We start from the raw sequence: 21,716 nt of genomic DNA, 5'->3' as shown, positions 1-21,716 counted from the left end.
CGTAAAATTTTGTTTTAGGAAGCGTGTTACTCAAACATCAATATTTGCAGGGATGCCGGCTGCTTCGTTACTCCATTTTAGGGCAAAACGCAAAGGAAATATGTGAGTACAAAATGCTAGTTTGAAATTATATTGTGCTTCAAAATAGTATGATACCAGCTGATTCTTAAACAAAATGAAACTAAAATGATACAGGGACTACTGATTCTACACAATGGTACTGTCATATCTTGTTATCCGCACAATGCCTAGAAGCTTTGCATGGGGCAATATCAGAATCATTTATAGAGTAATGCTAAATGATATAGTGAATAGAGAAATGTTAGTTAATTAGACCCGAATTTCGACTTTCAGCTATGTTTCCAATATCTCAAAGTTGAGATTTCATTGACAAAACAACCCGACGAGCAACTGACAGAGTTTCTCTATTTAAGGCTACGGGTGCATTTAAGACAAAATAACTTCGGTATGTGTATCTCAAGCATTTTTTGAGAATTGTATAATTATTTAAGCACCTGGTATTGAATACAGTGGGAGTTTAATACATAAATGTTTTAAATAACCTTAATATAGACACAAAATACGCAGCTCAATATATTTCGAATTATTTCGTGTTGTTTCGATAAAATTTAGAACAAAAGGCTCAGTTAAATCCGAATTTTCCAAGTATTTAAATACAATAAAAGTGTACGAGGCTAACTCATTATTGACCACAATATTAGAAACAGGCTTAACATAGTTACCATTGAATCATTTGATTTCATTTACATTAAATTTCTTGGGCATGGAATATCTTTTTTTCTCTCCCAAAAACAGCTATTCCTTTGTAATACAAATTCGTAGATTTCAACTTTCGAAGATAAAGTAAATTGTACTTTAATTTGTTCGTTGCGATGTTATTTCTTTGGCTGATACAACCAAGTAGCTCCCATAAACATTAGATATACAGTGTAATACATATATATGCGTAATACATATTAATAACAACGTTGAAACTCTAACAAAAAGATTTTATTTCATCATCGAAATCAAAACATTTTAATGGTTCACTTTTATAAGTATGCTGCATGTACAATTACAACAAAAAAGTTATGAATTGAGACGAATTTGTTTAAGATAAGACCGACAGCCAAATTTCCACACAATATATTTTGACACCGGATCTAATTGATTTAAAGTTATATGAGGACAATATGATGTTCTGTTATACTAGGCATCAGAAATAAAAGAAGAAAACGTATACTTTATGTAGTCTCATCAAGACAATATACACAAACATATGTTAGTTCTGGTGTCATTTGTCATTTCTTGTCAGATTTCTCATAATAGATAGATCCGGAAATATTTAATTAAATCCGCGGTATGTTTATATTCATTTCATATAATGGTATGAGTACATGTTTAACATGTATAACATGAAACTTGTGGAGCTGATAGAAAGGTATATGAATCTAATGTCATGTGGCAATATATATAAAGAATGTAGTGAAAGCAATAGAAAACTGTTAGTGCATTTGATACACTGGTACAATGTTTTGTAATAAACAGAAAAGGCGCGAAAAGCTTTGGAAAAAACAATTGTTTTTAGTCCTATTTAGGTTTCTTTCATTTTTGATGATGAAGTTTGTTAGGTTAGTATATGTTTTCATACGAGATGTTCGAGAAAACACTCGAATACGTGTGTAATAACTTTACATCATTTAAAGAGTAATGCTAAATCATATAGTGAATAGAGAAATGTTAGTTAATTGGACCTGAATTTCGACTTTCAGCTATGTTTCCAATATCTCAAAGTTGAGATTTCATTGACAAAACAACCCGACGAGCAACTGACAGAGTTTCTCTATTTAAGGCTACGGGTGCAATTAAGACTAAATAACTTCGTTGTGAGTATCTCGAGCATTTTTTGAGAATTGTATAATTATTTAAGCACCTTGTATTGAATACAGTGGGTGTTTAATACATAAATGTTTTAAATAACCTTAATATAGACACAAAATACGCAGCTCAATATATTTCGAATTATTTCGGGTTGTTTCGATAAAATTTAGAATAAAAGGCTCAGTTAAATCCGAATTTTCCAAGTATTTAAATACAATAAAATGTACGAGGCTAACTCATTATTGACCACAATATTAGAAACGGGCTTAACATAGTTACCATTGAATCATTTAATTTCATTTACATTAAATTTCTTGGGCATGGAATATCTTTTTTTTCTCCCAAAAACAGCTATTACTTTGTAATACAAATTCGTAGATTTCAATTTTCGAAGATAAAGTAAATTGTACTTTAATTTGTTCCTTGCGATGTAATTTCTTTGGTTGATACAACCAAGTAGCTCCCATAAACATTAGATATACAGTGTAATACATATATGTGTGTAATACGTATTAATAACAACTTTGAAACTCGAACAAAAAGATTTTTATTTCATCACCGAAATCAAAATATTTTAATGGTTCACTTTTACTAGTATTCTGCATGTACAATTACAACAAAAAAGTTATGGATTGAGACGAATTTGTTTAAGATAAGACCGACAGCCAAATTTCGACACGATATATTTTGACACCGGATCTATTTGATTTGAAACTATATGAGGACAATATGATGTTCTGTTATACTAGGCATCAGAAATAAAAGAAGAAAACGTATACTTTATGTAGTCTCATCAAGACAATATACACAAACATATGTTAGTTCTGGTGTCATTTGTCATTTCATGATAGATAGACACGGAAATATTTAATTAAATCCGCGGTATGTTTATATTCATTTCATATAATGGTATGAGTACATGTTTAACATGTATAACATGAAACTTGTGGATCTGATAGAAAGGTATATGAATCTAGTGTCATGTGGCAATATATATAAAGAATGCAGTGAAAGCAATAGAAAACTGTTAGTGCATTTGATACACTGGTACAATGCATTTAGTCATATTTAGGTTTCTTTCATTTCTGATGATGAAGTTTGTTAGGTTAGTATATGTTTTAATACGAGATGTTCGAGATAACACTCGAATACGTGTGTAATAACTACAATTTTAACAAATATTGTGTAAGATTTAAAGCCAAACAAATACACCTTAAATAAAATGCCAAATTTGTGTTAATGCATTCTAGATTGTCTGCCTTGCAAAAGTCCTAAATCTGTAGCAAATAGTTAAAAGAACATGCACTATACGAGTGAAAAAAAGATTCAACATCATTCTTGAAAGCATTCTAATGACTATAGTTACAGTTACATCAAACAATTAACTCATAAATACTTCATTTTCACAGTTGTTACACCGAAGTATTGCTTAACATTTGAGCGATCAAAGTTTGGCATTAAGCATGTTATTTGTTACTATGAGAATGTATCAAATAATTGTTTTATGTTCTATTATATTAAGAACTTCGAGGCAAAACAGAGTGTTTACATCAAATCATTTGCTTATACATCGGCATATGTGTGCGCAAGTGTTCACAGGATTATCCCTACTGTTAGTTGCTTCAGTTTCTACATGCTGTTCTATTAAGTGATCAATTACTAGAGTCGATAAATTGGTGATATTATAAGCCTATTCATCTCATCAATAAAACAATGATAAAGGCTCTTGACATGTATGTATGCGGATTTTTGCATTACATTTTTATTGTTTGTAAATGGAAATATAGGGATTTTCGGGTGATTTTGTGGAGGATCTGAGAAGACGGCTCACGTATGAGCTGTTGTGATAGTTCCGTCTACGGCGATCATTGTTTGTTGTCTGTTGGTAATATTCAAATTCATTGAAACTACATGACCACTTTTCACAAAATTGGCTGTGAAGCTTCTATATAGGAAGATCTTTCAATATTGTTCCAATCGTTACCTTTTGGTCATTTTAGCCTTCTTTATTGCTTTATCAGTATTTTTAAAACCCATCTTCAAAAATGCATTGCGTGTGTACACGAAGAAATACCTGAAAGTTCCCATGCTTATTTTATAGTGTCGCGTGTGCAAAAATGTTCATTTCTGTAAAGCTGTTTAGAAAATCATTTGAATTTAATTCATGACGGTACATTGAAGTATGTTTTATTGGATACTAACTAAAGCAAATAGATCTACATATACTGATTATTTACAGCTTCGGTTTTAGAAAATCAGAAAGGTAACCTGTTCCTTAGAACAAGAGATACCGTACTATGTTTACATTTTTTTCGCAGCACAATATACGAGAATATGATAGTTGTAATTTCATTTCGTTTTAGATTACATTTGATTTAAAAGACACGCAAATATTTAATGAAGTAACAGGTATGTTTATGTATCACTAACATGAACTTTAATGGTATATATAACTATTACCCCACTGTACCTTATTGTCTTTATTTATATGAGTTTTGGCCACTGACTAAGTTGTCATTTGTAGCCGCACCATTTGTAGCGAGGGTCGTCATCATGGCCATTTCTAGGCGACTGGAGGATTCAAACAAGTTGAATTGGATGTGCAAAAAAAGAATTGTGTCGGTGTATTTTTTTTTTCTCAACCCACCAAAATAACTGACAGCTACAAGGGTTGAATATTAGTAACTATAAATTGTTATATATGTTTCATAAACTTTTTACAATGATATGTATTACCTTATATTACGTATTATTACTGGTTCTTTTAATTAAAACAACGTGTGTAAGGGCTTTGTAATTTATATCCTATGTCATCTGTAATTTAAAGAATGTCTGCTTTTATCCGACATATTTCAGTCAACTTTGGATTATTTGCTTTCTAGACACAAATAAAAAAAGGAATAGTTCTATTAAGAGGATTTCTTTTAAAGTAATGGATTTAAAAAATCTGATGTTGCATTAAATGATATTTTACGCATTTGAAAACAAACTGACAACATCAACGCTGCCGCGATTTGTTTGATTTGCTTTGTTACAAATAGTAAATCAACAACTGGGCGTGAACGAGTTAAACGTGATAAATCGGTTGGAGACAGTACAACGGTAGTGAAATCACAAGTTATTGAGGATGGCTGGAAGCACTTTTAGCAGTTTATTCTTTGCGATTATTTTACAATAAATTCGTTTACTGAAATCGGAATTACATTGATCAATATATACGTAGCTACGGCTACATGTATTGGTAAATGATGAAAAATGACATTGACTTAATATACATAATCTTTTTGTCAATATGTGAGGTTATATATATATATATATATATATATATATATATATATATATATATATATATATGAGTACAGATATATCTAGTTTACAAGTATGAGAAATTGTGTTACGTTACTCATGGTTTATTTCCTAATATACATACAGTGGCCGACTAGGAGAAACAGGTGTTGCATGGATAGATAATGTATTAATTTCCTTCAATATATGAATTGTAGGATGTGCAATATATAGTAGAATAAGGAAACATTTTCTCATAGATAAAGCGGCACCGGGATTTAAGGGATGTCGGCTATTTCGTTATTTCGTTTGAGCGCCACACGCAATGGAAGTATGTGAGTACAGTTAGTTATATATATTTCAGAATAGATACCTATCGCAAACTCAAATAACGACATTGCATTATGTGCAAAATCTAACACAAACCATCTTAAAAACACATTTTCATATTATAATAAGAACGTCTTGCATTAATGCCTTTGAATATTAACAATGCAAAAAAAGTCCGAAATAATTTAAAGAAAAATACATTTAATGTGTGTTTGTAATTACAGACTCTGTAATTGTTCTTTTTATGTCCCAGAAAGTGGGCATATTAAAATCGCACTGTCCGTCCGTACGTCCGTAAATTCTTGTCCGGGCTGTAACTCTGCAACCCATAAAGGATTTTTATATAACTTGGCATAAATGTTCAGCATAATGAGATGACGCAAGACCCAGACCCCTAGCTCCAAGGTCAAGGTCACACTTAAGAGGTCAAAGGTTACCAGGGTCTGTTTCGTGTCCGGTCCATAACTCTGCCACCCATTAAGGGATTTTGAAAGAACTTGGCATAAATGTTTACCATAATGAGTTGATGTGTCATGCGCAAGACCCAGACTCCTAGCTCCAAGGTCAAGGTCACACTTAGAAGTCAAAGGATAACAGGTGTCTGGTTCATTACTCTGCCATTCATCAAGGGATTTTGAAATTACTTGGCATAAATGTTCCCCATAATGAGACAATGTGTAATGCCCAAGATCCAGACCCCTAGCTCGAAGGTCAAGGTCACACGTAGAGGTTAAAGGTTAATATAGTTTGTTTCTTGTCCGATCCATAACTCTGCCATCGATGAAGGGATATTACTTGGAATAAATGTTCTCTATAATGAGATAACATGTCATGCGCAAGACACAGACCCCTAGCTCCAAGGTCAAGGTCACACTTAGAAGTCAAAGATTAACATGTTTTTGTTTTTCTTGTCTGGTCCATAACTTTGACAATAATTTGAAGGTGTGCGCTTATGACCTGGGCCTCTCAGGTCAAGGTCAAAGTCACAAAATGATTCATACCTAAGCTATTCTGACATATTTTGCGCAGACAACTGTGGCATTCTTGGGCACGTTTCGGGGGCATTTGTCACTAACAGTGACAGCTCTTGTTTAATAATTATCAGTTGAACGAAACAGATATATATCAAATAATAACATGTTTAAGTTGAGCCGAGTGTCTGTCATATAGTGTGTGATAAGCCAATATTTTGATAATATAATGTGTAAATAGTAAGTTTTATGCTGCTGATTTAATACTTTTACTATTATCATTCAGTCAGTTTTAGTCTGTGAACTATTGTATGCTTACATTTCCATGTTTAGGCAGAGGGTGTACACTCTTGACCGCCAGATCCTATATTGACTTTCCTGCAGTGCATTCTTGGAGATTATAAAGAATTAATTAATTAGCTTTGGAACTAGCAGGTGTTTGATCCGCAATCGTTAGGAGATAAAATTCATTCTTAATCTATGAACACAAATGAATGATTATGGCAACATTTTTAGACATCTAAAATTCAGAAAAGGAAAATTGTTGTTTTTTTATTGTGTACGAATTTGCCTGGAGGAAAGAAACGTGATGCTAAATATCTAGACGTTTTGTGAGGTTTTGGTTACAGATGGAGTCAGAAGAGATTAGTTTTAATTTTGTTATCTGAAATATCTTAACTAAAAAATAATAAAATCGACAGTTGAGTTTCCAATGTCATTTGTATATCTTATATGTGTAGCACATGCTAGAAACTGTCAACGTGATCTTTAACATCAGTTATCTCATATATTATAAACAATATTTTTCTCTGAGTGGGTCTATAAAAATACACTTATATAGTTTCCCAGTTTTATTGGAATTCAGACTCGGGATTTTTTACTATTTTGTTTGTCTTTGTTTAAAAAGTACCATTGTTTTCACCACTCTTTCGCTGGCGTTGTTCAATGTTTCTGTTACGGTAACGGCACCATTCTGTATATTACGTAACTCCTTATATAAATCGCCGGTCAAGTGTTTGTGCTATTTACTGGTCAGTAGTACAATACAGGTTGCAGGGTCAAAGTTTAAAGTTGGGGGAAAAGCTTTGAAATTTAGTTCTAGTGTCATGTAATATAACACTTCAGAACTCGGGTGAACAGTGTTGACAATTGATCGACAAGTCATTCAACTAGTGTTTTATATTTTGAACAAGTCGTTTAGGAATAGCAACTTCAGAAATAATGCCTTCTGCTAAATCTTTAAGAGGAACTCGCGCTTCTTTCAAAACTCGAACACACAACCTCTTGATCCATATTCTCGTGCAAAGCGTTCGAAAACTTTCTTGTCCTGAATAATTTTAGATATCAATATTTCTAAAGATATGATGGATTTAGATCTCATTAAATTTCAAAACACACTTCTGCAGGTAAAAACTATACGAAATTTGTGTATCAAATTGAGGGTTTAAATTCAGTTTCACAAGCTAAGTAAATTCGCAGTTACCTGTCAAGGTACTTTTAACAGGAGTAGAAGTGCAACATCATCCATGCTGTCAAAAGGATTAAGCTGTTTGATCAAAAGGTCAACATCATTCATGCTGATAAAAGTATTGTTGTGATCTAAAATACCTGTTGTACTTTCAACGAAGGTGGTCGCCATATTTTGACACAGACTACGACTAAAGTTAAGTTTGAAACTAGTTAAAATATGTTTCGTGACACAACTTTTTATTTCATTTTATTCTTAATAGTTATACAAGTTTAAACTTTGTCGCAGGTAAGCGCCAGATTTTTATCCCCTCTTATACTTGACACATGATTTCTGTATTATTAAAATATATGTCAATGTTTAGAATTAAGGGCAGTAGGATTCCTTTCCATCTTTTCCAACAGAGTGTGCTGGATGCGCAGCTAATGAAACTAGCGTGAATATCTCCTAAGAGGGACTACTGTGTTTCAAGACGGTATGTTACATGTGAAACCCTACACCGACATAGAGGATTTGCTGTGGAAATATGATTTGGATTGCATGTAACATTAAATACTCACCCCGTTGAAAATAGACCCCTTGGGTCCTTTTTCAACGTTGAGAATTGACCCCGTCAACATTTCAACATTAAAGTTTGATCAAAAGGTCCTTTTTCAACGTTGAGAATCGACCCCGTCAACATTTCAACATTAAATTTTGATCAAAAGGTCCTTTTTCAACGTTGAGAATTGACCCCGCCAACATTTCAGCATTAAATTTTGATCAGTGGTGTCAGCTTTCAACGGGGCCAATATTTAATGTTACAGGTGCATTAGATTTTGATATCGGTCCATCATCTTATCCCTACACTAAATAATACCCATTTCCACACCGTTAGGAGTCTCAATAATAAATATTTCAACGAGATTTTATGATTCTTCCACAAGTCAATACCACGTATTTTCAAACGATATGCTATATGCTATACAGAGTATGTTATGATACCAAAATATCATTATGTTTCAGTATTATTGAAGATGAAATGTTTCGGGAAGGAGTACATGCTGTTTTAAGCTTCCTTAAGTAACTACGCGACTTTGCCAATAGTTCGAGTTCAAGTAATGTTCATTTGAAGAATAGGAAAAAATAATATAGAAATACTCCGCCGATGCACATTTTCAATAAACAATGATAAACATTGTCCAACTTCACATAATAGTTACTAATTATGAAATTGTATATAATCTGACTTTTTGAAATCGGTCCAACGGACGATAATCTATGTACCTCATAGAGCAATATTTATACATGCCATTATTTTAACTTGGGACCATACGTCGCTTTTCATAGAATTACACGCTAGTGTATCATTGAAGGTTCCATGTGCACCGCGGTATGAATATATCTGCGGATGTCTCTAAATTATTTTTGTAGTTGTAGCATGTGTAAACGTTGAGTTCTGTTCAACCCGGGGCTAGAGGGCGTGGACGGTAGCTTGCATTTCCACTCCCGTCCATGAACAGTCTCAGTCAACCCGGGCCTGGAACATTTTCGTTTTTTGTCTGGTTGAGCGACCTGTGGAGTTACCACTTTTTCTATTTTATGTAAGTGAATATATTGTCAGCTGATAATTATAACTAGTAAACTGCATCGTTTTGTCTGAGCAATGGTTATTTTATTACTCAATGCCAGATACAAGACTTCCGATTGATGAATAAAGCATTTCCTTGTTATTCATTTATCACTTTGTCTGAATATAGACTGATTTGCATTATTAAGAATTTAGTAAAGCATTTCTTTTATTTGGAACATGATGAATGAAATGGTATTGATTTATAGATACTTACTTTCTCGTCTGCTGCTGCTGTCTTCTGATTGCTTTTCGGGATGAGAATCGGCGGTAGATTAAAACATACATACTAAAATAAGAGAACATTTGGACATAAAGCATTGCCTGGATTAAAATGTCTAGGATTAATTTCTTTCTTTGTAGAAAATATAACGAGCGAAAGAGGTTTGACTTTTATGTATAATGCTTATAAAGTGCTTTATCTTGTCCAAATTAGTAGATAGCTAAATGAAAATTCGAATAAAAAGGCTTTTATTGCTATTTGCTATTTTAAAAATAATAGCCACTTTGCATAATACTTTTGAATGCAGATATAACTGAAAATATATATGTTTATTGTACAAGAGCCCGCATACATCTTGTATGATTTTTCAACAAATGCTGTAGTTGTGAATAATGTCTAGTTACAGTTTGAACCTCACTATTTAAGTAGGATAAACGTAGTTTAAGAACAAATTTTAGTGTGATTTAAAACTTATCTTAGCTTCGAATATATTGGAAACTGTTTATAAAAACTCTACACATTCAACAGCAAAAAAAGCAAGTACAGTTCAACAAATAACAAAACATCCTTTTATTTAATGGTGTTTCGCATTCTTATTTGAGTTTACACGCCACCTGAGGCTAGCCGTATAATCAATTATTTCTATAAATATTCTTGACACATGACATTTTCTAAAAGAAATAAAGCCATATCATGTGCTTTAATAAAGTGTTTTAAAGTGTATGTGGGTAGCGAAGACGTAAAAAGAAACACTATTACAGATCAAGAACTTTGATAAATGTAACGAAAGTGTCAGCGAGAAAGAACATGTTTACAAAAGTACATACATGTTTAAAACACAGTTGCTTATGCTTTTACACTCTTCTTAAATATTGAGTTTCTTTCCTTTCATGTAAATAGGTTGCATTCTATTTGAGAACTTTTAAATTTAAAAATAAATTATTCTTAAAGTAAAAAAATAATTTCTTTTAAAACCATAAATCGTCAGTGTGTAAAAAAATTGCAGAAAATCAAACCATGTGCTGATTTCATTAACTTCAAAATGACGATTATATTGTAGTTCCATGAAAATGTCGCTGACCAATTATTTGTATTCAAACAAAAATACTTTTGTTGAAATAACACGGTTTTACGACTAGTCAGTGAAAAGAGGTTGTATCAAATGGCCTTTTGATAGAAATTGAGCGTAAACTACATATTGAATATATTCAAAAGCTTGTTTAATTTAATAAAACGATCTTGCAAAAACATTATATATATTTATCATGTATACATTTATCAAGTGTTTATAGTCTAAGTGGCTATTTACTTAAAGAAAGTCATGATGACATTGTGCCCCTTACATTTGTTAATTATTTACAGATTAATGACCCTTGGGAGAACTGAGGTGAATTTGAAGGATAATTATATTGATTTATCATTTTCATTGCAATTATGGATACTTAACGAAATATGCATCTTTTTAACGAATATAAATCGGAGCTTCATAATGGTTTTTAACCCTTACCTTGCTAAATTTCTATAATGAACTTGCCCATCTTTCAATTTGGTCAGTACCATTAACTGTGAAAATGGGTGCCTACCAGAAAGATTATGACTGAATGGCGAACAGTGCAGATCATGATCAGACTGAACGGATGTGCAGGCTGATCATGATCTACACTGGTCGCAAAGGCAGAATCAATTGTGTCCAGCATGATAAGGGTTAAACAAATTTCTTTATTATTTTGTAAAATAGCATATTACCACTTCACTAATTGGTATTAACTTTCTGGGCTGCAACAAAATATTTCTGCCTTCTTTAACTGTGAAAATAGAGAAATCAAAACCTGAACATATGTCAGATTAAGTCTACGTCTTGAGAAGCAGTGGCTTATATGAGCCGTGCCATGAGAAAATCAACATAGTGGGTTTGCGACCAGCATGGACCCAGACCAGCCTGCGCATCCGCGCAGTCTTGTCAGGATCCATGCTGTTCGCTAATGGTTTCTCTAATTGCAGTAGGCTTTAAAAGCGAACAGCATGGATCCTGACCAGACTGCGCGGATGCGCAGGCTGGTCTGGATCCATGCTGGTCGCACACCCACTATGTTAGTTTTCTCATGGCACGGCTTATATGTTCATTATAATTCTTATCGAAGCTTGAGAGCTAAAGTGAAATGTGTTGTAAATTTGAAGATGAAGAGCTACGTTAAGCTTTTTGTATTAGTTGACAATGATTTATTGGGTGTAAGTCATTACTATACAGAAATAATGCATTATTACTAAAATCATCTCTGGGTTTATTGCAAAGGCTTAGTGTGATTTTCAATACCATTTTTTTCATAAATGTCGTAAATGTACTCGAAAGAGTTATTGAATACATACACGTACTTCATACGTATTACTTGTCACTTACATGAAAATCTCTTAATCGGTTGTCAGAAACATATGTTACATCGAAGTGATTTTACTGGAGGTATTATAAAATATATAATAATACATAGTTGTCGCAGTGTCTTTATTGGAAATGGGTGAAAAATTGGAAATAAACGTTTCTCACTTTTGTGGAAATTTGTGAGTTCAAAATATTTTTCTTTGTGAAGTCTAATTTTGAAAGTTTTTTAATACTTAGTTTGGAGCCCAATAATAGATTGCAAGCTTGCGATTTAACCTCTAAACCTGTGCCCAGAAACTGGCAAGCAAACAGGTCTGAGACTGGTGTCAAAGTTCAGATTTATAACGTTGGATTTTGATAACATTTAATTTTTAATACTCTGAACAATGTCTGAAATACCTATGGCTCAGCATCATTTTATTCATGTTTAAAAATACGAATAATCATAAAACGAAACCAAAATTCAGGAAACAGTATCATTAAGAAAAAAAGACCTTAAGAACTCTAAAATGTCTTTTTGTATTCATCATAGGTATGATTTTGTAACATTTTGTATTCTTAACATCGAACAGCTACAAAATATTCTTAGAAACATTGTGCAATGAATGTAAAAGAAAATAACGACTAATCAAATATTGTTTGCTTTTCATTACGAGTCTTTAGAGAATTTAAGCCTTGATGAATATGTATATCACCATACGGCTTTTCATGTAAACTCAGCTTTGAATTTTATATTCTTATTTCAGAAATACCGACAACTTTGACCGCAGAATTCCAGAAGAGAATGCCGACGGCGACGACAAAGACGAGGATGATGACGGACCGTCTGGCTTTGGTCAAGTAGATGATGACATAGAGAGCGAAGAAGACCCTCCAGAATGGGAAATGGGCATACGACGCTCAAATCAGGCTAGGGTATGTGAAAACTATGTGTCATATAGCGTGGTTACATTACCTGCATGTTGCTATGTTTAAATGTATTACGTGTATCGTTATAGAAGTCGCTGGTCGATAGTTGTTGCTTTTGATTAACTTTTAAGTCAACATTTAGCTTAAATGGGCAAAAAGTGAAAACGTAAAGAAAAATATGTTTATCTATTCTTAATGTCATGTAATAAAACACTTACTAAATAGTCAAATTTTACTCGGTCCTTGTGAGCTCGGCCAGTAGTTTTGACCATTGGTAAGCAGGCCTTCTAGTGAACTGTCATACGAACAAACGTAAATGTTACTTAGTTTAAAATCCGCTTTTTCTCGGTAAATTTATCGAAAGGACTTATTTTCTTCCGATCGAGACAGGATAATATTCGGTCTGTCAATTTGATCTTCATTTGTGCTATGTATATTCCCGGCTCCATTTTCATTACATGTCAAGACGAAACCATGTTAATCATCTAGATTTTTTTCTTAGATCTCCCAATTTAAAAGGTTCTTTACACTAGTTCATTTAGTCATCGCAGATTGAAAATGTCTTTTAACTCACATATATTGCAGATACATTATCAAGCAGGCTTTTTATGGCACATTTTCAATAAACACAATTCTATCATTTCCAATTTTATTTAGAATAATAAACATGCTTGGGTCATTTACCGATTTACTTCCTGAGAAAAAATACGTATTCTAATAGGAAATTGAGGAGAGATGTCCATTCTTTTAAGTGAACGCTTTCAAAGCATGCACAAGCATTTCGAACTTATGAATTGTACTGTTATCTTTATTTCAATGTCTTATAGCTGCATGTGCTTTAATTTGAAAAATAATAGTTATACGCGCGGCAAAAGGTGGCAAATTATAGAATATATAGTGCTTTTACTTTTGAAGATTAACAATAATGAAAGTGTTAAATATGCTCGGATAAAACATCGCAAGATTAAAAGACGATAAAAAAAGTATTGGTGGAATTCGGTAAATGTTCCAAAAACTACCAATAGGGAGCAACACCTTCAGGCATGCATCATCATCAAAATCAATGTACTGATATATGAAAATTTATTACATATGTTTTTTTAATCTTCACTTACTTACAGCAGGACTTACAGCAGGGATTGAAACGTCAATATATTGGATATAGGGTTCGTGACGTCATTTTGTTTAAGAACTTACGGTCGTTCTTTAGCGGAATTATAGTACGCTTCTAAACTTGCACAAAATGTCCGCTGCAGAACTCGTGCGGATTTTGTTCGATACAGATCTGGTAACCTATAATTTTCTCACAGAATTTCGATTTTTTTCTAAAATGTAAGAGCATTAGCTGGACAAATCGAGGACAAAAAATGTGCCTACAATCAGTTTTCAGTATATATCACTATGGTGTTTGGTGTTTCGTCAGGTAGCACATCTAGCCGTACACGGACACAGACACTAAACATAACTAAAAGGTCAATTTCTTAAATCCTGAGAACTGATTTCAGAGTCTCTTTACACAGCTCTAATATCCTCGGGTACATGGGTAATACTGAAATTGCATTTTGAATTGCCTAAAATGATTTGAGACAGATTGAAAAAATGGACAAGTAAATCATCAGTGTAATTTCGCGGTTTTGATCCATGCGTTTGAGTTTGGTTTAATACTGTAACATATACTAATTCGGACATGTATTGAAAGCAATACAGTCCATGTTTTTTTTATGTATCGCCGAAACAGTACTTTATGTGTAATGATGCAACCTGTGTTATCAAAGAAAGTAATATCTCAACGCTTTACAGCAATATCTATATGCCCAATGCATGTCCTTTGATGGGACTTATTACAGCTAAAGCATAAATCATTCATTCCAAAGGCACAACAGCTGTTACGCAGTCATATTGTATATTTGAATTTTACCGGAAATTGCCAATGGAAAGCATGCCTTGTGGCGTGGCTTTAGAATGAGCCGCTATAAGTTACGATCTAGTTTATTTAGATATCTATACAAGTTAAAGCATACCAAAAGTTCCTTCTAGGGCACATCTATATAAATATAAAATGACCATCTTGTAAAATTTTGGTTGCAATGTCTGTTTTATACTGCCAAAAATATCAGGTAAGTATTTACGCTAGTTATTTAACATAAATTGTTAAATCCAACAACAAATTAAATCTGTTACCTCTTTCAGTAGAGTAAATACGGCAATAAGACATTGACCTGGTCAATCTATTATGATTCGATGTGTGAATTCCTTGCACATAATTAGAGGGTCGCAATGGGGTTTGTTTTCACATATTAACCATGCATTTGAAGGTAACGATAATATTTGGTTGTTTACATTTAAATTTGCTGATATATGTCTATCTGGTGAATGTACATATGTTACGTTCAGGAGGAAATAAAAGAATCAATTAATCATCCTCGGGTTTAGTATTGTGTAATCCATGGAGTCGCCTCAATTGAGAAAGAATAGTTTAACGCCAGAGGTTATTTCTAAGGTCACGGAGTTTAATTGGCCAGCTTGTAATTCCAACAGCTTTCGACATCAGTAGCTCAGTCAAGTGTGACTTATTGAATTAAGATATTCTTTCTCAAGAGAAGGAATAACAACAACCGTTTTGGTTTGAAAGCTATTTTTGAAACAGAAGTAATATTAAATAGCAAAATGCTTCCAACGTAAAAAAAGCAGACAAGTTAAAACAATATGAACGAATAAGCACATTGGAACATATGATATAAATGACATCTATTTAGGTTTTTGTTCCCAGACGGAAACTTGTTTCTGAATGTTATAGAGTTCTTCACCTTAAACATTATTGTAGATATTTTAAGTATACATCAATAACGAATAATGTTTAGAAATAAATTTTCAGCACACTCTCTAAGGAATTGTCTTTTATTATTGCAACAGTATTGAAATTGTAGATAAGTAACACCCGTCTGCGCCTAAAAGTGATAGAAATTAAAGAAGTTGTTATTAAAATATCGCCTCTGTACTACTTTGCCAGGATATTTTACTTTAAACCATTTACAATATTGCTATAGACATTAAAGATGGATACATTTGAAGAAAAATGCCACTTTATACAATGATGACCATTAGAGCGTAAAGCTGTAACTCTGGGTTGTGTCATAATGCATACAGAACTTTAAATTCTAAATCCAGCCATTATATATAATAATTGTAAAGCAGTCAACGCAAAAATAAATGTCTTCGAAATGCTTTTAGATTTGTTTTACTACCATTAGACGAATATTATAGGATTCCCTAATAGAAAGGCTCCTGAGCTTGAAATGAACGAATATGACTGACAGATTCCGATTACGGTCTGACGAATTACAGTTCTAACAGACAGAATGTGATTTCGGACTAATAATTTACACTACATGGTTATCATTTACAAAACTCATATTACAAATTGGGATGAATTTCCTCATATTTTTCAGCAGAAAATATTGCCAACTTACCTCTCAATGTATAGTTTTCAGTATGAACTCAATGACAGAAAGTTAGTTTGGAAACTTGCTATGAAAATACTGAGGAAACTATAAATATTGTTGTTGTTTTTTTTCTTTTTGTTTCAGTTATTAAAAAAAAAAATCAGTACTGATTATTATGTAAAACAGCGGTGAAGCAAAAGCGTTCAAAAGGTTATATATTTCGAAAATTGTATTCTAAATATGATAAGCAGTATGCATTATTAAGCAAATCGTCTGATTAAATTCAGCTGTTTAAGACAGAAAATCGTTGGAAGTAGCGTGTGCCTGACAAATTACATCATATCGTCATGAAAAGAAAGAAAATGCCAATCACATGTTTCAAAGTTATTCTTAAAACAGTTCATTACATCTCCAAGTCTCAACAGATTGATTTAAACGTTTTCTTTTTTCTTTTCAAGACAATACTTTCTGTCTTATTTCTGAATATATTCATGTGCTCGGATCTGAAGAGAATTTATACATAAGTTTTGGCTCTTTTGCAGATAAACGTTATTTGGAAAATTGTTTTGTGCAAGCTTGTATCTCAGTAACCTCTAGTTGAAATGGATTGACACACACGTGTTAATTCTGATGACCTGACATATATTGTACACGTCCCATAACTCCGTTTCATTGTTTCAGAAAGTTGTGCCACTTCCTCAACTTAGCAAATTTTAATACAAGTTTTAGTGTAAGCTTGTATTCCATTTAGCATCATAAAGTTCAAGGATTCTTTTTTACGTTTTAGCTGTCACTGTATTGGCTTATCTTTAGAAACAGGTGTCATAATCTTATGTGAGTTCTTGTTTGGTTGTAAGGTTTTTTTTTAAAGAAAAGTCACTAAAAGAGTATCTCAGATATATTTTCTATAAATCTAGATAATAAGAAAGAAACATACCTTGTCTACTAATAAAATATAATTATTAGAATCTCATTTGGAAGCATAGAATGAACCAAGAAAAATATTAGCAAACTCAGTTTGATTAAGTGTGTTCATGAGTGTGTACGAGAGTCTGCGTGTAAAATAAAAAGGTGGCTTCAGAGTGAAATATGTCAATTTTATACGCTTATAAATTGTTTTATTATTGATATATTTCTGAACTGTTCGTAACAATATGTTTGTAACACATTGAAAGCCAAAATATTTCAGTATTACCAAAGTCTACTCTAATAAATTCGACACAAATACACTTGTACCTCAAATCAAATATGAGCTGAAATGCAGTAATGTAACCATAGGCTGGACGTTCTTATCACTGGTACTTCATACTTTAAATGGTCTGTTGAATGGAAACTGGCTAAATTAGGACTAACTTGTCGTTAATAATGCATCCATAATATTCATGAATGTACTATGTTTGTAGCGTATGAACATATATATAACTCAGCAAGGTATGTACGAGAATGCAGACGACAGACATTTACATAAAAATATGCAGACAAGGTTTAACAAATAGATAACAAGAACAAAACACACACGTAAAAGAACAAAGTCAGACACCGCATAAGAACCCACCACTGAGTTGCACGCAAACACTTTCTCTTAAAATATATAAATAAAAAACCTTTAGAATCATATACCCACGCACGAAGTTCTTTTTTTACAGACTTTGCTGAATGGAGAAAGACAAAAGTAACACCATCAAGGGCCAGGCTAAACAGGTCACGAGACAAATATTAAAGAAAGTCAGTCTCAGCGGGCTTTTAAAAGTGCATCTAAAGGCACTGGCCTCCAGATTTGGCTAAGAAGTCTGGTCATATTATAAACGTTAGAATATGAGTTTTTGTTTCTAAAAAAGTTTTAAAATTCCAAATCAAGAAAAAATGATGACCGTGTCGGGAATCGAACCCCGGACCAAAAATGAAATACATTTAACAAAACATTTCTCACATGTTTGGAAGACATTAATATGTAATTCACATGTTTCTCACAAAAAAGTAGAAAAATATATAACACTGGCAACAGGAACTTCAACGGCAATATATAGATAATAAAAGCTATAAAAAGTTGATATGTTTCTATTATGAGCGGTTCTTAAGAATCTTTTGATAAAGACACATCAGCGATTGCCTCTTTACAGGATATTGGATGACAGACGATTCTTGTTCGCCCATCTTTTCGCTACTCAATTTCCTTCTTTGACGTTTGTACGGGAGGTTTGAAAGATGGTGTAACAGAATATTTGATAACGGAATACCGAGGTGAAGCAAAACGATTAATATCTTTGAATAAATGCATTGCTTAGACACAGCGGTTTTTCAATGTCTTGAAAAGATAATAAATGACACGTAGACAACACCATATAAGAAATGCTATGAATTATGAGGCTTGGCCATTTAATATAGGACAATGTATTTTTCCGAGAGAGTTTAGGTGTCTACTTATTTGCCTTCAGGTTTGGTTCTTGAATACAGTGATGAAACATAATGCGAAACACTATATACAAAATCGTTATTAGTCCCGGTTTATGTACTAAAATACGTAAAATTTCCTTATACTACTTTCATGAAACAGTTCTAAAATAGAAAAAAAAAACATGCAAACTCTCAACATGTAATATTAGCTTTCCACCAGAAATGTTTTAATCCTCTGCATTAATGGATTCGAAGATATAGTGTTTAATATAACTAAAATATTAATATCTAAAATAGTTGGGAATTTATCATCATATTTAGATAAACCCTGAAATGTTTAAAAGTGTTAATGTCACGGTACAGGACTTGAATATTAAAACGGGGAGGAAATGTGTAGGCGGCCGGGTAGCTCAGTCGGTAGAGCATCGGAACGGTATTCCGAGGCCCCGGGTTCGATTCCCGGTCTGGCTGCACATTTTTCTCACCCTGTAACATTTGGCGCCCAACTTGGGACCGTGACTGAATATACTCCGAGATCATGTTTACCTTGTTCTCTATCCCATTAGAAATTCGAGGACGAATTTCATATAGAGGGGGAGTATGTCACGGTACAGGACTTGAATATTAAAACGGGGAGAAAATGTGTAGGCGGCCGGATAGCTCTGTCGGTAGAGCATCGGAACGGTATTCCGAGGCCCTGGGTTCGATTTCCGGTCTGGCTGCACATTTCTCACCCTGTGACATTAATAAAACTAAATGGAAATACTCTAACCAGTTTTATGTATTATTCTTTATAAAAAAAAATCAAGGAAATCAAATATGATGTTACTACACAATTTAACACATGTACATTAATTTTCTGAAATGCTGTTGAAAAACGGAACTTAACCCAAACAAACCAAATTTCTGAGAATTGTAAACAGGGTTGTTATTATTATTATTATTATTATATATTTATTATATGTAATTTGAATATGCCCACAAAAAAGTAAGGATGACTTTTTATTGTAACATATGTCGCAAATGGGGTACTTTGAATTTGATTCGGTTATCGCTGTCTATCGTTCATTCCAACGTCAACTCTCCTCAGTGGTATTTTTTTTACTTTGGTTTCTCAAACAAGCACCGGCCGTACGTAATGAGCCGATCAGAAATAAAGATATTTATTTGTGTATGCGTTTGAATTCTAACCAGGACTCTTGTGACGACAGCATCTGGCGTTGAAATATGTGTGAAGCTAACCATACTTTTAGTGAGGGATGTGCTGTGCATAGAAAGGTTACATCAAAGCCGTTTCTCCAAAATTTGTTATGTGTCATTTGTGTGTGCGTGTTGGCATGTGGGGTGGGGGGAGGACGGGATGCCATTGCATGGTCAGTAGTCCCGGAGTTCCTTCACAGTTATCTTATATATAACAAAATAATATCCTTATTAACCCAAGCTTATTATCCCCTGCTGACAATATCTTAAGTATTTACTTATCATTGCAAGAGTCGTATTTTGTGCATTTTTTGCCTTGTCCCTAGCCAAAGCAAATGCATTTTATGTCTTATTAACGAATTTAAATGACTTTCTTTACTCTTTTTTGCCTTATAGCTGCATACAATGTTTTGTGAAGACATCACGAGTAAGATAAGATAAATTTTATTTTGAGTCGGCAAGATAAGTAACAACATAAGGACTCCAGGTCCTTTTGAACCGACTATTACTATTACTAGTACTTTTGTTGTTGTTTGTGACAAGACTGGCCGTACCGGCGACAATAACTATCAGAACAAATCAACACCCTTTACAATATTTACAAATTTATTTACATAAAATGAGTATTAACAATGAATAAATGATATGTAGAAAAGAAACTGATTATAAGAAAGAAAGAAAAAAAAATCAAAGTTCAGTATCTCTAGATACAAAGTTCTATCACTGACAGTTCCATTTTAATGTGACGTGGCACAGATCTTTCAGTTAATTGCGAACTTTAAGCAGCACAAAAATATATAACATATCTTCAAATCAAGTCCCTTTCAACCGTGAATACGTTGATTCCGTTTTGACTCCCTATGGTGGTAGGTGATTGCATCCCTGAGTTGACTTCAGAGGATAACAAAAATCAGCGTCTTTGCGGTTTACGGCACAACCATGGGACGAAAGCTCTGCGCTGGGAAAATCACATCCAGGCAAGTGAAGACAAGTGAACCTCGGGCATTGTACTTCCGGGTTATGACATCACCAGGTAAAATCGTCTGGCGGAAGAAGCTAAAATATATAACATACTGTAAGCACCATAGCAAAACAAATAAGTCAGGGCATAAAACTGCTCCTTTGGGTACACTGTACCTCCGTAGGCTCCCATAAATAATACGTGCTACTTATACAAAATATATATGCTACTAAGTTCATACGTCACTTGAGTAGAATACGTCACTAATTACTTCCATTATTACAAAAATGACTTACTTAAAAGACTAAAGTTAAAGTATGAAAAAGATATGAAAAGTTTATGATGAAAAAAATATAGTAATGGAAATGATAAACTGCAGCCATTATTTACAACTACAAATTAACAAAATTCAATGTAAATCAAACGTTATATCATAGTTGGCATCCATATAATATCTAATGCCATACAACAAAACGGACGTTTTATGTATATGCAATAGACTGGCACACAATTTCATATTACAATAATATATTACATACATGGTACTAGACTTGCCATATAGATTTATACATTACAGTGCAATGCAGTATCGGCGTTCCATAACAACGAAATGTTTGACATATGTATTTGAAACAGAGTACTATACAAATATCATGTTACAAATT

The 21,716-nt window shown here is 33.1% G+C and overlaps 1 protein-coding gene and 1 non-coding gene across 9 annotated transcripts in view; both read left to right on the top strand.

Moving 5' to 3' along the window:
- Positions 1-21,716, top strand: part of LOC123528340 (cyclic nucleotide-gated channel rod photoreceptor subunit alpha-like) — a 63,355-nt gene that overhangs the window by 21,672 nt on the left and 19,967 nt on the right. For 3 of the 8 annotated variants that reach the window (XM_053519139.1, XM_053519135.1, XM_045308111.2), the window contains 2 exons: positions 19-102; positions 12,891-13,059. In XM_053519139.1, the coding sequence (XP_053375114.1) occupies positions 19-102; positions 12,891-13,059 (253 nt within the window). Of the gene's footprint in view, positions 1-18; positions 103-5,377; positions 5,502-9,414; positions 9,519-12,890; positions 13,060-21,716 lie in introns of those variants that run through there. The other 5 variants (XM_045308114.2, XM_045308087.2, XM_045308115.2 and 2 more) reach the window with 3 other exon arrangements.
- On the top strand, positions 19,290-19,361 carry Trnat-agu (transfer RNA threonine (anticodon AGU)). The gene has a single exon. It is a non-coding gene; the product is annotated as a tRNA-Thr (tRNA).

The sequence above is a fragment of the Mercenaria mercenaria genome, chromosome 1 (assembly GCF_021730395.1).
Source record: "Mercenaria mercenaria strain notata chromosome 1, MADL_Memer_1, whole genome shotgun sequence".
NCBI lineage: Eukaryota > Metazoa > Mollusca > Bivalvia > Venerida > Veneridae > Mercenaria > Mercenaria mercenaria.
Note: the sequence above shows the minus strand (reverse complement) of the source record. Positions and strands in the feature narration are given on the sequence as shown.